Source organism: Astatotilapia calliptera, chromosome 23 (genome assembly GCF_900246225.1).
Source record: "Astatotilapia calliptera chromosome 23, fAstCal1.2, whole genome shotgun sequence".
NCBI lineage: Eukaryota > Metazoa > Chordata > Actinopteri > Cichliformes > Cichlidae > Astatotilapia > Astatotilapia calliptera.
Window position 1 is genome coordinate 22,677,063 of NC_039323.1, and position 16,027 is coordinate 22,693,089.

The 16,027-nt window shown below is 46.3% G+C and overlaps 1 protein-coding gene across 8 annotated transcripts in view; it reads left to right on the top strand.

Moving 5' to 3' along the window:
* The window catches only part of LOC113016073 (nck-associated protein 5), a 184,935-nt gene that overhangs the window by 86,602 nt on the left and 82,306 nt on the right, over positions 1–16,027 (top strand). For 5 of the 8 annotated variants that reach the window (XM_026158596.1, XM_026158587.1, XM_026158588.1 and 2 more), the window contains one exon: positions 11,688–11,751. In XM_026158596.1, the coding sequence (XP_026014381.1) occupies positions 11,688–11,751 (64 nt within the window). Of the gene's footprint in view, positions 1–4,304; positions 8,491–11,687; positions 11,809–16,027 lie in introns of those variants that run through there. The other 3 variants (XM_026158593.1, XM_026158594.1, XM_026158586.1) reach the window with 3 other exon arrangements.

Below are 16,027 nucleotides of genomic sequence, written 5' to 3' on the forward strand. Positions count from 1 at the left end.
TGCTGTTGCCATACCAGGTGGTGATGCATCCAGTGAGGATGCTCTCAATGGCACAGTGATAGAAGGTCCTGAGGATGCGGGGGCTCATGCCGAATCTTTTCAGTCTCCTGAGAAAGAAGAGGCGCTGCTGCGCCTTCTTCACTGTTTTGTTTGTGTGTACTGACCACGTAAGATCCTCAGCCAGATGTACACCAAGGAACCGGAAGCTGCTCACTCTCTCCACAGTAGCGCCGTTGATGGTGATGGGGGTGTGTACTTCTCTGCACCTTCGGAAGTCCAATATCAACTCCTTTGTCTTTGCGACGTTGAGGGTGAGATGGTTGTCTTGACACCAGTGGGTCAGGGCGCTGACCTCCTCCCTGTAAGCCGTCTCATCACCGTTGGTGATAAGACCCACCACTGTAGTGTCGTCCGCAAACTTCACAATGATGTTGGAGTTGTCAGTGGCTGTGCAGTCGTAGGTGTAGAGTGAGTACAGGAGAGGGCTCAGTACACACCCCTGTGGAGCACCAGTGTTCAGTGTGATGGGGGATGAGGTGATGCTGCCCAGTCTGACCACCTGGCGTCTGTCAGACAGGAAGCTAAGGATCCAGCTGCAGAGGGAGCTGCTCAGTCCTAGATCCTGCAGTTTCCTGTCCAGCTTCGAGGGAACGATGGTATTGAATGCTGAGCTGTAATCTACAAACAGCATCCTCACATACGTGTCTCTCTTCTCCAGGTGTGACAGGGCAGTGTGTAGTGTCAGGGCTATGGCATCATCAGTGGACCTGTTGTGGCGGTATGCAAACTGTAGAGGGTCCAGTGAGTCGGGTAGTGCAGAGCAGATGAAGTCCCTGACCAGCTTCTCGAAGCATTTGCTTACGATGGGGGTCAGGGCTACAGGTCGCCAGTCGTTCAATGAGGAGATGGTGGAGGATTTGGGTACAGGGACGATGGTGGCCATTTTGAAGCAGGCTGGGACTACAGAAAGAGAGAGGGAAAGGTTGAAGATGTGCGTGAACACTCCAGCCAGCTGAGCCGCGCATGACTTGAGGACGCGGCCGGGAATCCCGTCCGGACCAGTAGCTTTGCGCGCGTTCACCTTCCTGAAGCACTTCCGCACATCCTCCTCAGACACAGTGTGCGCACTGACGTCATCCGCGGTGCGCACACTGTCCGGTCTCATGGTGTTCGCTGCGTCGAATCTAGCGTAGAATACGTTTAGATCCTCACACAGAGAGGCCATGGTCTGCGGTGTGCTGGTTTTCCCTCTAAAGTCTGTGATCGTGTTTAGTCCCTGCCACATACTCCGAGGGTTGTCAAACTGTTGCTCCACCCTGTCCCTGTACTCACGTTTGGCTGCTTTGATCGTCTTCCGGAGTTGGTAATGGGCGTGTTTGTAGTCCGATGTGTTCGCGGAGGCAAAGGCGGTGTTCCGTGCCGCCAGTGCCGCGCGAACATCTCCGTTAATCCAGGGTTTTTGATTTGGGAAGGATTTGACTGTTCTGGATGGGACGACATCTTCCACGCATTTCCTGATAAATCCACAGACTGAGTCTGTGTATTCATCAATGTCTCTGGCGGCCACGTGAAACATTTCCCAGTCCGCGTGATCAAAACAGTCCCGCAGCGCAGACTCCGATTGGTCCGTCCAACAGTGCACCGCCCTCCGGGTTGGAGCTTCCTGTTTCAGCTTCTGCCTGTAGGCGGGCAGGAGCAGGATGGAGCAGTGATCTGATTGGCTGAATGGGGCTCGGGGGAGGGCTTTGTACGCATCCCGGAAAGAGGTGTAACAGTGGTCGAGTAGCCGGTTTCCACGTGTGTTGAAAAGGATGTGTTGATGGAGTTTTGGTGAGACTTTCTTCAGGTTTCCCTTATTAAAGTCTCCGGCTGTGATAAACGCTGCCTCTGGGTGTGCGGTTTCCTCGCTGCTGATCGCGCTGTACAGTTCCCTGAGTGCTCGGTCAGTGTCGGCTTGTGGGGGAATGTAAACAGCCGTAATAATCACTGCTGTAAATTCCCTCGGTAGCCAGAATGGCCGGCACTTAATCATCAGGTACTCCAGGTCCGGTGAGCAGAAGGATTTGACCGGGTGCACGTTCGCATAATCACACCAGCTGTTATTGATCATGAAACATACACCACCGCCTCTGCTTTTCCCAGTAAGATCCTGTGACCTGTCCGCGCGGTGCACAGAGAACCCCGGCAGTTGTATTGCGGAGTCCGGTACTTTGTCCGATAGCCAGGTTTCTGTGAGGCAGATCACGCAGCAGTCCCGCATCTCTCGCTGGAATGAGATCCGTGCCCGAAGCTCGCACAGCTTGTTCTCCAGAGACTGCATATTAGCCAGTAATAAACTGGGTAACGGTGGTCTGTAAGTGCGCCGTCTCAGTCGAACCAGAACGCCAGATCTTCTCCCTCTGCGTCGGCGTTTGCGGCCTCCAGGGCCAGAGAACAAAGGCGTCTCAGGTGAGATGAATGGGGGGTCTGCAAACGGAGCGTCCGTGTTGCAAAACTTGAACTCCGGAAAGTTATAAGAAAGACCGTCTTTTATGTCCAGTAAGGTTTGTCGGTCGTACACAAGGAGACAAGTGCTGCTCGTGAAAAAATAAAGGAAAAGTAAAATTAAACACAGAAGAAAGCCGTTGCTTGGGGGAGCTCGCGACGAGGCTGCCATACTCGGCGCCATCTTGAGGGAAATGAGATGAAAACAGAAGGCATTTTCCACATATTTCTGCAACACCAACGATGATAGTGAATGGACTGGTACTTATGTAGCGTTTTTTTACTCTGTTTAAGCATTCAAAGTGCTTTCTAACTACAAGATTCGTTCATTCAAGCACACACTCATACAACCACTTTTTTCCTATGCCTAAACACTCGTATGGCCAGAGGGGCAAAATAGCGTGTGATAGCAGTGATATGTGTTGTTTAGTTTTGTTGGTGATTTACAAATGTTGCACTTGGTAGCGTCTCGCCTGTCCCCAAAGACCCAGTTGCCTTCTTTAGAAACAGCCAAACTCGGAAACTTATCTGCCAGTTCGGCAAACAGTCTGAACAGAGTAGTGGCAGGCATATCTGCTCTTTAGGAGTGCTTGCAGTTTTTCTTGACTCACCGTATCTGTAGTGGAATTTAGCATTTGAAAGAGTTCTGGCAATATGAGACATTAATCACTTTGACAATTTTGATTGATTGATTGAGATATATGAAAAGTTTTAGGCTTTTTGTAAAAGCTGTTTGTCCTGATGAATATCTAAACGCAGGTTTTATGTCCTTTATGTCCACTGAAATCAAAGCTGAAACCCTTCCTATTACTTTAGGTAGGAGTGTGGTCTGTTTAACATGACTTGACTCTACTGTTTTAAGGATGGAAGCTGAGGAGACACTGAAGAATTAATGAGATTTTGCTTGTCAAAGTGTCTCCAAAAGCCACATTTTAGACCACAACTCAAGAACTTATCCACTGAATGTGCCAATTTTTCTACATAGACACTTAATAGGATAAAAGAAGCAATGACTTTTTGAGGTTTTGAAGAATTCCCTGAAGTTCTTTTAAGTGGGAAAGGCAAAAAAATTTTCACACAGTCTAGTTCACAGAGATTGCCGCCATCAATCACACGCTCCAAGATTATGTCAATGCTTAGAGTCGGAGGGGAAAAAAAAGAAAACAAAGCTTCCCGGTGTATTCTGTCAGACTCCTGTGAAGTACCGAGGGCTAGATGTTATCTCGGAGGGAAAAGCATAAACAACTCGGAGCGCTCAACCTGTTATTGACTTTGGATTAATCTTGCTAATCGTGATCATCTCAACTCGCCTAACTACATTGCTCAGTGTAGCACACACGTGTCCAAACAAAGTCCAGTACGCAACTCCTAAATTAAAACTAAGTATGAGTCATGATGATGAAGTTATGTATGGGTGTTGAGATGACCCACATTCTTAGTGTTTGTCAAGCACACTGTTGTCCAGATTCACATCACAGGGAGGCATTTATCATACATACTTGGTCAGACTAACAGTGTTTCTGAGTGTCTAATGCAGATTATTGCTCCACAACATCAAACAAGGACTATGTTGCTGATTAGAAACGTGTCTTTTTGGAAAATAAAGACGTTATTAGGCCACATGGCAGCCTGAAAAGGCATGTGTTCTTTGTGTGCTCACAGCAGAACCTCATCACATTTCACCTCGTCAATAATTGATGGTCTTCGGTGGTGAGGTAAGGCTCATTGTGCCGGGTTGTCTGGCTGCCTGGCTGGCTGGCTGGCTGGGTGTGAGAGGTGCTGACATGTGGCTCATGTTTTTCCGCTGCCCTTCACTGCAGACGGGGGTCCGTGACGAGCGACAGGAGGTCAGGAACCAGCTGTGGCTGGGAAACGGGGGATCGCCGCGGGTCAGGCCACTCCTCGCCATCCACCACAGTGCTTCGTGGTGATTGATTGAACCTGCCTAATGCATTGGGACCAATTGAACGGTCACAGATGTGCAAGCCCCACCCCCTCAGACGCCCGTGCAGATGAAAGTGTTTACACCGACGCTGATTTTGATGCCATCTCGGCATTTGGGGTTCGACTGCAGAAAGGAATTCCTGCATTAAAGTCTTAAGGAAATGATGCTTTAATGATACGTTGCCTTTGTTGGTACAGGACTTTTTAATTACACATAATGAAGTGGGACTTTTTCAAGTTCATTTTCTCCATGACAATGTCAGGGAATCCATGCAGAACATGAGAAATTAGAGTTGTGCAAATGCATTTCACACCCCATCTCGAGTTTACTCTCTTGGCAGTTGTAACTCTGTTTTCCTGTCAGGCTGGCTTGGATGTTGTAACTTATCAAACGCATCAGTAAGCCTATTGTCCCGCACTAGGGTTTGGGACTGGGTTGATTTTTTTGGGTGGATCGGTACAGAGAAGGTTACATAACACAGCTGTAGAAGGATTAAGGATGGGAATGACCGGTCCGGAGTCAGGATCCCTCTGAAGAGGGCGCCCTATGTGGGCCATGGGGATTGCGTGCGTATCAGGGCTCTTAACCCAGCGGGAGTGCAGACGCTAATACATAAATGCATGGCAGCTCTGCTCTCATCCAAACATTTATGCATCCCTCCTGGCCACTCTGTGTACAGTTGTGGCTGAGAACGATTGAAATGTTTAGCTCCCCCATAAGCCTCGATGACAATACTAGAGAGATGGTTTATATTTATGCATCTTTTATGCATCAGGATGCATGTGTTTATGTCAAAGTGAGTAACTTCTGCAGGGAAAAAGCTGAACCAGTATGTGGTGTTTAAGAGGACAGATTAAACGCACTTGATAGTGGTGTACAGTACCGCGAGGGAAAGAGGAAACCAAAATACAGGAGACAGCGCTTCTCCCTCTTTCATTATGTGCTTAGCAGCAAACAATGTACAGTGGATTAAACCACCTGTATGGAAGAGCCGTGATAACAGTGATGAAAACACGGGCTAAACGTCTGCCTCCCACAATGTAGTTCAAAGCGCAGGGCTCCACAACATGTCAGCTCAAGCTGTGATTGATCCTCTCTCGGCCCTGACAGGTCGTGTCTTTGCATGCATGCACGCCACCGCCGCTGCGACGCTAGAGAAAGAGCGGGTGCACACGGAGGGTTTACACAGTGTCTGAGCTCAGGAGACTGAGCAGAGGAAACAGGGTTGATCTGCTGTGAATGCGGCGGGGCGGGTGTTATGTTCGCTCTGCGCCGCGCTGTCTGTCTTATCTCAGAGACGGGGCGGCGTTTGACGCTGAAGGAAATGCATGTGAAAAGGAAAGACGTGATCTGTGAGGTGTGTGGGTGGATGGCAGGTAGTGCGAGTTAAGAATGTAACAAAGCAGGTGCACAAACGAGGCATGTAAGCCAAGATTTTCATCACAAACTAGATGTTAAATCACTGTTTAAGCTTTAAGTGGACTCTACTAGAGCTGCATTATATGATTTATAGTTCAAAATAAGCTTTATTTATCTTACACAAAGCCACTGTCTGAAACCAGCTCCTTCCTTTATGAAAACTTCATCCTGACTGGTCCCGCTTTACAAACAGAGATTAAACAGCAGGTGGGTGGGGCTTCTGTGATGACTGTGCTAGGGCTAACTGCTCGTTTGAAGCCAAGAGTAGAAAAAAAAAACCTGTCTGAAACTGAGTTTGTTTGAAGCCTGCGCCTGTGACTCACAAACTACGCTCAATATTTGAACACTTGACCATGTTTAATACAAGCATTGTAACTGTATTAAATCCACTTTAAAGTACTGCTTTTTGACATGATCAGACTACATGACCACCTTACTCTCGTTGCATTTTGTGTACTGAAGAGAAGTGCACTTGCAACTGGGGCTATCAGATACCCAAATCAGGTGGTTTGGGTATCTCCACTGGTGCTTGGTGGGATTCCCTTGTTTAGTAAGTCATCACCACTATCAGGTGATTGCAATCAGCAGGAGAAACTGGAGGCCCACACCCCACACGGGTTTCAGCGGAGGTAGAACGTGTGCACACGGTCAGCTGTCAGCTTATGCTTTCATCACAAGATCAGGATGTAGAAGACAAACGCATCAAGTGTGAAATATATAAAGTTGGGGCTTCGAGTCCAAAGAGAATCATTCACTTTTCTGCGTCAATGAAAATGTTTTTAGCTCATTTAAAGGACGGCAGGAAGCAAAATATCCAGGGCTGAAAATCTAAGCAAACATGGAAGTGTGTAAAACTGCAGTTCGTCAAGTGGCCACTTGAGGCTCACTCTAAGGGTCCCATATTAAAATAAACCGGATTACAGCGTGCTAATCTTCTGCAGCTATATTGGGGGTACCTGCGAGCAGCATTAATGTGTTATTAGGGCTGCTCGCATTAAGCTAACCATTAGTGAGCTTGTCATGCTTTCTTCTAGGTCCAAAAATTCAAGATGGTGACAGCTGTAATGGTGTAGATCTAGAATCCAAAAGTCCACAAACAAAAGGGTGATGTCACTGTGGCCACATACATCTTTTATATACAGTCTATGGGCAATAAACACAAACAATCTGACAGGTTATAAACAAAACCCAGATTATCCTGATTTATGTGGAAAGCTCTGGCTTGTCTGTTCTATTCGTGTCTTCCCACTGTGACGGATTACATGCTTTCAGTATGGTTTTGATAATTTGGCTGCATCGCTGTCCAAACTGTTGGCTGATTGTTTGCCTGCTCAGGTTTCTAGCCCCTGTAAAACTTTGTTAATGTTATCATAACCACTCGAAACAACGTCCATAACTGGGAAAATAAGACCCGGCTTGTTATAAAATGGAATTACCCTTTAAAATGAGGCGTTTAGGGACCGCGTGCCTGCGTTTTGACCCGTTTGGACGACATTCATGAGAACATGTGGAGGGAAAAATGAAAACATCGTAATTAATGTGTTAACATGGCTCTTTGCATACCAAACTAGAGCCTTCTGCGAGAGATGGGCTTGAGATAAACTCCCTGACTCTAACAGCCGTCAGGTTGGACTCTGTCTGACTATTTCGGGGCCAGTTTACACAGCTGGTAAAAGTTTACGACGTGATGGATCTCGCATCCATTGTGGTTGAAATGCACATGACAAATTTAGAGTGGAATATGTCAGCCTAAACACAGGCATAAACACACACAGAGTACATTACAGATTGCATTCATGTGCGCTTGAATGCAGTTCAGATATCATATAATTCCACACCAGCGCCAACTGGATGCAAGACGTCGCCAGTGAGCGTTTTTCACTGGAATACTGTTTTGACTACCGCTCGTGCCAATTACTATAATTACGTTTAACACAGAATGTCAAATTGTTCTATATTTGGCGGCGATTTTTGCCGCCGGTCGCAGTTGGCTCATGCTCCGTTGCTCCTGGAACATGCCTGTACATAAGTGGCCTGAAACTTAACCCTTTACAGCGCTGTGACGCTCAGCCATAACACAGACTGGAGGAATGCCAGGCCGGTCCCGTTTAACAAAACAATATCTGCAGTGAGAACTTCCAGAGAGTTTTTTTTTTTTTTAAATGAAAGTGGTGTAATGGTGTACAGTGTGCTGTAATGGGAAGAGACACATTGTGTAATGTAAACACGAGTGTTTTAGTCAGGTGTGGGGCATGCGTTCACACGGAATTTATGAATGCAGTAACCAATGCAGTAAAAGTCCAGAATACACACCCAAACGCACACGCGCACACACCCCTGCTTGCTTCACAGCATCGGCACTCTGCTTGACTTCCTCCTGAATTCGTCACCGCCACAGTGCGTGTTTCACAATCGGCTCGTTTAGCTCGCCTTTGTCTTAATCAGTGTTTTCCCATTAGAGGAATCACTGCAGTGGGAATGCCATCCAGGAGCAGAAACGTAGCCCACCTTGTATTTTGCCTGTTCAGTTCAGACGGTTGATTCATCCATCTCTGTCAGCTGTCTCTTAATCACCGGGGGGTTTTCCCTCCGACAGGTAAGCCGCTCAGAAACAACGGCGTCTTGTCAAAGACTGCGAGGCGGTGAGGAGTTGTTACTCATGAGCTATTTTTGGGGGGTTTGGATGTCTGCTATTGTTGAAGAAATGTGAAAAATGTGCAGGTGATTGGGATTACTCGTGCTGTCTGGTGTATCAGCTTCTTTATTGGGTCCCACAGCCCCACATTAGGTGTGCTGTGAAGACAAAACAGTCGGGAACAAGACTTTGACAGGAACTTTCCTCCTGAGCTGCACACCTAAGGTTTTGTAAGATGATGCAATTCATTTATTAGGTTTGGTTTTTTTGACTCGTTACTGTCTTTTTTAAGTAAGTTAATTATTTTCAAGCATTTTTTAAAGCAACTATCATATCAGCACTGTAACAAAAAATAATTTCCCCCAGGGATCAATAAAGTATTCTGATTCTGATTCTGATTGATTCTGATATTTACCTCCTAGCAGACCTGGCTTTCAAGCCGGTCTGCAGAAACATTAATAAGTGGGTGATAACACATCATGCGCCTCTAGTAATGCATGTAGAGTACTATATTTACAACAATAATGACTTGAACAGATTCACTCAGAGGCTACGCTGCCAAAGGAGGCTTTTTGATCCCCTTACACATTTGTTGTTTTCCCAGAAATACGGATAGAAACACTTGTATACTGACAAGCCTTCAGCAAACACATTCACAGTCTGGCTTGTCCTGGAGCACCGCTTCAGTTGTTGTGGATGCCTCAGGAGGGGCTTTAAAACAGGGTTTTTTATTATCCGTGCTAGTGTGCCAAGATTTATCCCATTAAAGTCTGGAATGCCCTCACGTGGGAAATGGATTGGATGTGCACAGTCAATTTCTTTGTTCAGCTCTGTGCGTATTTGTGTGGAAGAGTTTGTTATGAGTGTGTGTGTGTCTGCCTGTAAGGCTGTAGGGTCTGGCACGAGGGTGCCCAGCTTTTTTTTCTTTTCTTTTTTTTGTTTCCTCTGAGCTATTTTTGTCTGGATAGAACCGCGAACTCTGTTTTGCGTAGTTAGCCGACGACCTCGCCTCTTCCATGTGTGTGTCTGCTGGTTTGCTTGCAGGCGTGTGTGGGTTCTGCCGAAGTTGGAGATAGATGGAGGGCAGAAGTGTTGGTTTCTTGTATAGTGAGCTGATATTGATCTTGGATATCTGATACCAACCACTTAGTAAACAAGAAATGATTAGCTAAGTCGAGGAATTTGATTTGCCCAGTAGAGAGCTTGAGTGTCCTCTGATGATGATAAATTTGATTTTGCAGCTGAGGGGAGGCTTCTCTTTCCATTTTCATCACAGCCTTTAGGCACGAATAGAGGGAGTGAGTCTTAGGTGTGAAGACAGTGGTTGATGTTTTTGTAAGATAAAAGTAAGATGAAAGATGGAAACAAAACAAGAATCGCTCTAAATAAAAGGATAACTAAGTGGTTTCAGGTTTGTGAGGTATGATATCCTATTGGAGGAATATCAGGATTGATTGTCTGGCAGCTGGACGTCTTTATGTTGAAGATGTTTCATCTCTCATCCAACAAAAGTCGACTCAAGGCGCTTTACATTGTAAGGTAAAGACTCCACAATAATACAGAGAAAACCCCAACTATGAATCCCCCTATAAACAACAACCTGGAGAGACTGGGGAGGAAAAACTCCTTTTTAACAGGAAGAAACCTCAGGCAAAACAAGACTTAGCCATCTGCCTTGACTGGTTGGGGATGAGGAGAGGGAGACAGGGCAAAAGACAAGTACCCATGCTGGGTGTCCCTTAGTGTATTAATAGCTAACTGTAGCAGAATGTACCGCGACCGTGGCTCAGGGGTTTGGGAATCGCATCTGTAACCGGAAGGTCGCCGGTTCGATCCCTGGGCTCTCTGTCCTAGTTGTTGTGTCCTTGGGCAAGACACTTTACCCTACTTGCCTACTGGTGTTGGCCAGAGGGGCCGATATGGCAGCCTCACTTCTGTTAGTCTGCCCCAGGGCAGCTGTGGCTACAACTGTAGCTGCTTCCACCAGTGTGTGAATGAATAGTGGTATTGTAAAGCGCTTTGGGTGCCTTGAAAAGCGCTAATAAAATCCAATCTATTATTAACTTGGTGACATTTTCACTAAAAGTTTTGACGTGTAAAAAAAATCCAAGTGGTCCCGGGATTGATCCTTGAGGTACACCTTTGGTATGCTTGGAAAATTATTAGTGGTTGCCTGGTGACTGCATTGGATTTTTGTTTGGTTACAGCCAGTTGCAACAACCAGCTTATCAGAGGTTGAGCCTGTAATAGCCTCAACGTCTGGGTGACCAGCTTTGATCTCAAGGTGATTTCACAGGTCGTCTGGTGTGAGGCAACCAGCCTCAAACTACTTTGGTCTGACTCAAATTGATTGCTGTTGCATTGCAATCAACCTGAGTCACTCTGTGATGCGTCTCCTTGCAATATTAACAAATGCAAGAATTTCAAAGGCAATGAGATTGCAAGTCCGTTCCACATAGTCAAAATAATGTAAGCTGTGCCACTGTTTTCTTTCACTGCCTTTTTTAAAGCGACTGTTGTATTAAAAGCTAGAAGCTAAATGCTAATTTATGCATTTAATTTATGCGTTTCATTTGGACAAATGTTTTGTCACTCATCCAAGTAACCTTTTCAGTCTAAAGACTTTCAAAATCAACTTCATGTGATTTACTTACCTGGATGATTATTGAGGTATGCGTTGAGCATGCATTAAGGTATTTAGCACCTAAACCTAACCAGTGAAAGAAGTGAGGATAAAAAGAGAGGGAAAAATTTAATTAATGTTCAAGGTCCAAAGAAAACGGAACGAATGGGATCCTGGTTGGAAACCCAACATCCTCCTCTTCCCTATCTTCTGTTGTGATCTTTTGAGGACTCTTTCCAGCTGTCTGGAAACCACGAATGTAGTGCTGGCACCAAGGCCAAAGAGCTACCTTGTGGATAATGGAGACATGCAGGTGGCCTCTCATAAAATTGCATTATCAAAAACTCTGGGACAAGAATGGTTTGCATTTTCTAAGACATACTAGAGTCCCACATGCATAGCACTTACATGATCAGTGGACTAGTAGAGAATGAATATGTTTTTGGGTACTTCTTGATTTGCCACTTTGTGAGCACTCAGACCTGGCACACTGAGCTGCTGATTGACCACACACTGACTCATTCTTATTTTCCTTCCCCCCTCTCTCTCTCTCCCCTCCATCTCCTGTTTCTTTGGTTTAGGGAAAAGCTGGCTGTGGCTCGCCTGCAGAGGGAAGTCGCACGGAGCAAGAGCGAAGGAACAATGGTAAAGTACAGTGGAAGTGCTTGGCCCTATCATCTTCACGAAGCCAGAAAAGCCACAGTATGTTCACTCCACGTACATACCCACACAGAAACCGTCATGCTCTGCCAAAACTGTTGTGTTGGCTGAGTGTCTCGACACCTCATCAGAAGCTCTTGAAGGCAGTAATCCTGTAGAAATGCATGTGTAGGCAATAATAGAAGCAAGTACAAAAATACTGTGTTATGTGACAGTTGCCTGTTTGTGGAAAAAGCAGTGCGTTGCATAAATTTGACCTTTTCTGCACAAACTACAGGTACTTGAATGCACTGCCAGGCTCTGTGACCGTAGAATGCTGCACACTGCATCGTGTCTCTGGTAGAAAGTGCTGATGTGCCGTTCTTTTATGAGTTCTGGAGGTGGTCATTAGCATACATATGCGCTCAAAGCAGCGTATATGTTTGTGTCTGCGTTTCCACAAGTGTGTCTGAATGCATTTATAGAGTGTGTGTTTGTAAGCGAGGTCAGGAAGCGAGAAGAACCGGGTGATGAAGCGGGGCTCAGCTGATTGCAGCCTCTGAGCAGACGCTTTAACCACAGGCCCAGCTGTTTCACTGCACCCCAGTGACGCCTCTGATTCTGTGTGGCAGCAGGCCTAAAGCTACAGCACACAAGGGCCGACACGCTCCGAGATCTCCTCACCGCTGCGTGTGATTATTGATCCCCAAAGGAGGAATGCTCTATTTTTTCTTCATACCTCTTCAGAGTTGTAGAGGTCAGAGCACAGGGTCAGATACTGAGCAGAGCTCCCTCCTTGGAGATGGGCAGGGGTTTGGCATGTTGCTCAAGGGCATTTTAGCACAGTAGATACTGAATTTATTGGCTGTACCAGATGTGTAGCTAAGTTTGTGCTTCGGCTCGTAAATATAGACACTAAAAGAGCACAGACAAAGACCGGCTTTACCTCTAGGACTTGTTGATGTCAGCAGATGTCAGAGGAAATCACGCCGGAGTCAGCCAGCGCTTACTTTCTGACCTCTGGTTGACTCCAAACTGTCGCCCCCAAGCATGGCCCAGTGTGTGAAACAAGAAGGTTCATTATTGATTTTGAAAAAGGTTCAGCATTGATGGGTTGACATACTGTTGATGAATGGAATATGAACCTGACCATCACTGTTCCTTATAGGCTAGTTGTTTAAGTTGTGTCCAGTGTGTTGTGAAATGAAAATGTATATGTAGATGAAACTGATTTGGTGTTAGACCTCAATATTAAGCTATTCAAAAAATTAATTCACTGTGTATGTGTTTGGGTTGTCAGTTTTGGGATTGAAATATTAAAGAAAACAAATGAAACTGAGACTTTTCAAAGTTGCTGGGAAAGAAGTTTTTCCTGCAAGTTTGCGTGATCATATTTTTGTGATGATATTTGGGCGACGTGGTCCAAAACAGCCGTCCTTTTTAAGATACATTTGGGCCAGATCTGACAGACTAAACAGCCCAAAATCAAGTTAGTGTTTGTTGAAGAATAAAAGGGCCATGGACACTTGGTGATTGGTGGTATTTCCCTTTAAAATCAAATTTTGTACAAACCCAAAAGATCTTTGTTTCAACCACAGAATGTCTGTAACAGGCTGAAGTAGCCACTTTGAAGTTTGTGGGTTACTGTGTTGAAGCCTCTTGTTTAGTTGTTTGGTCACTGATATCCTACGCTACAGTTACAGTAGGGAACAAAACAGTAACTGGAGATCTCAGTGTGGCCAAAATGAGTGAGACTGTGTAAGATCACCACTCATAGTCAGATGAGATCTTCAAAGTGATTTGAAGGCGATAAAAAAGTCAGTCTGCTCTCAGTTTGCAGTTGAATGGGGTCAAATTGACAATGAGATGCAATCTGTTTGTGATAATACAGTGACCGAGTGTGATAAATTATCAAAAATGATAAATCTGCTTACGTTCAGACCCGAGCCACAGATATGAAACAGAAATTCTTCCACAAACAGCCACGTAGCTGCTGCAAGAGGGTGATTTAACTGCAAAATTACATTGGTGCTTGATAACCTTGCTTTTATATAGGAATGTACCCAGAAAACAACCAGTTGTTTGAGTTACATTCTGAGTTCCTACAAACTTCTAATCCGATGGTCACATTGTCCTGTGGTTGATTCATTTTATGCCATGAACACAGTTTTCTTGGAGACCCACATTCTGGTCCACCAAACCAGATGCACGCTCAGTCATCAAGGCGAAGAAGTCCCAGAAAGCGGAATCTGTTCATCTGGATGTTGTGTTTTCAGTGGGAAAGCTCTGAAGCCTCCCAGGAATACCAGTGAGAAAGTCAAAGGGAGTCCATTTGGATGTTGCGTTGGACATCCCCACTGAAAACACATCATTCAGATGAACAGATTCAGCTTTCTGGGGCACAAGTAGGAGAGTTCATGTGGACCACACCAGCAGAGGTTGGTTGCAGTTGCCCCCCACTTTTTCCTTTCTTTTACCTGCGTGTGCTCACACCAAAGTGACAACACGTTTGCGTGTCAACACCTCCTCCTCTAACAGTAACCCAGCTTCCTCTGACCTCAGTGCAGCCCAACCAAAATATATCTTTCGCCATGCCGCGAGCCTCCCCAGAAGGCCCGGCTCTCCAACTGACACGACTGGATGACATGCTAATTATTACTTTAGAGGGCGACGTGAGTTACTGTCTGCGCATGCACAGTGTTGAGAGAGGGATGAGTTATCTGTGCCAGACAGGAGGAGGGTGAGGGAGGGGGGTATGGAGGAAGAAAGGGAGGAGGGGGATATCACTAAGCTCCATTTGAAATTGGGATTATCCCCATTGGATTCCCCTTCCACTCTCTCTCTGGCATTCCTGGGAGGCTTCGGAGCTCAGGCGAGGTTCTTCAATAGGAGTGAAAAAAGAGGCTGCTGCGTAAAGGAGATAATTGTCAAAGTGCTGCCAGAGTGAAGTGGAAACTGCAAACCACCCCCAGCCTGCGTCCAGTCATAGACCCCCAAAACCCATCGCCTTCTTCCCCAACATCCCCCACATCTTCGCCTGCAAGGGGATGAACCGATAGAGTCAGATTAAAACAGCGCAGACTTTTGAAGTGGCACTACCCCGCCTCTGTATCTGATGCCTCTCTTTAGCAGCCTCTGATCGCTGCCTCGATCTGATCGCATAAGGCGATCAGAGATGCCGCGAGAGTGTGCGGCAGTGTTTTTGCAGCGCCATCACGACTGCATTGTGTAGGAAAAAGAAAGGGAAGGGTATCTTTATGATCGTGCAGGGCGCTAGGAAACATCACCACAATCGTAAGCCTCGGGTTGCGCATGTGAAACAGCACTAACTGCACAGTTTACTGAGGAGTGTGTGCTTTAATTCGGCGTCCCGCCGCGAAGCACGCATACTGCTGGCAGCTTGAAGCTGCACAACTCTTGTTATGGATCGTTTGGGAGAATCACATGAAACCTTTTTAAATAATTTGCAGGGCAATCAGTAATTAGGCCTGCGCTGCATTTCACCACATATATGACCACACAAGATGCGTTTTGTTATTAGTGAAAATGATCCGCCTGTCTTACGCCTCTCACTGCTTCTTAAACTTCACATCAAGGCTCGGACGTGCTGCTTTTGGCCCACTCTGCTGAAACTCCTGCTAGAAAAACAGCAGGTTTCCCTTTAGGTGTTTGACAAAGCACAGGTCGGGGTTTATACTGCGAGAGTCTCGGCCTCTTTCCAGCAAGCTTGCTCCCGTTTGTTCGCGGCCTCGTCGCTGCTGTAGGTTTTCCCTGGAATTCTTCCCGATCCCAGAGGCGTGGTGCGGTGAGGTGCCGGGCAGGGCAGGGCAGGGCAGAGCTGCTCTCTGTCTCCCACTTTTCTTTTGATGCCACTCCGAAGTGCAGTCTAAGTCCATCAGGGGCAGGATGCCGAGGTTTCCTGTCAGGGGCAGAGAACACAAGTCTGCGTGTAGGCTTGTAAAGGCGGCGCTGCCTGCTCTGTGGGCTGAGGGGGCAGAGGGGGGCTGGGCTCGCCATTAAAAAGGCATTTAAAGCTGTTAGGTGAGATTATGACCGCTGGAAACGGCTGTCTAAACAACATGTGAAAATAAATGATCTGGCTTTGAGAACAACTAGCTTTATTTTTCTTTGGGTTTTGTGGATGCTCTGTGATATCCGAGCCTCGCCTCGTGCATACCCACACATTGCCGTTTCCATGGGCGCTTGGGCTGATTGCGGCGTTTGATTCTTTCACGGTTGAGCGAAGCATACATGCAAGTGATAAAAGGGAATTGTTTTTTTT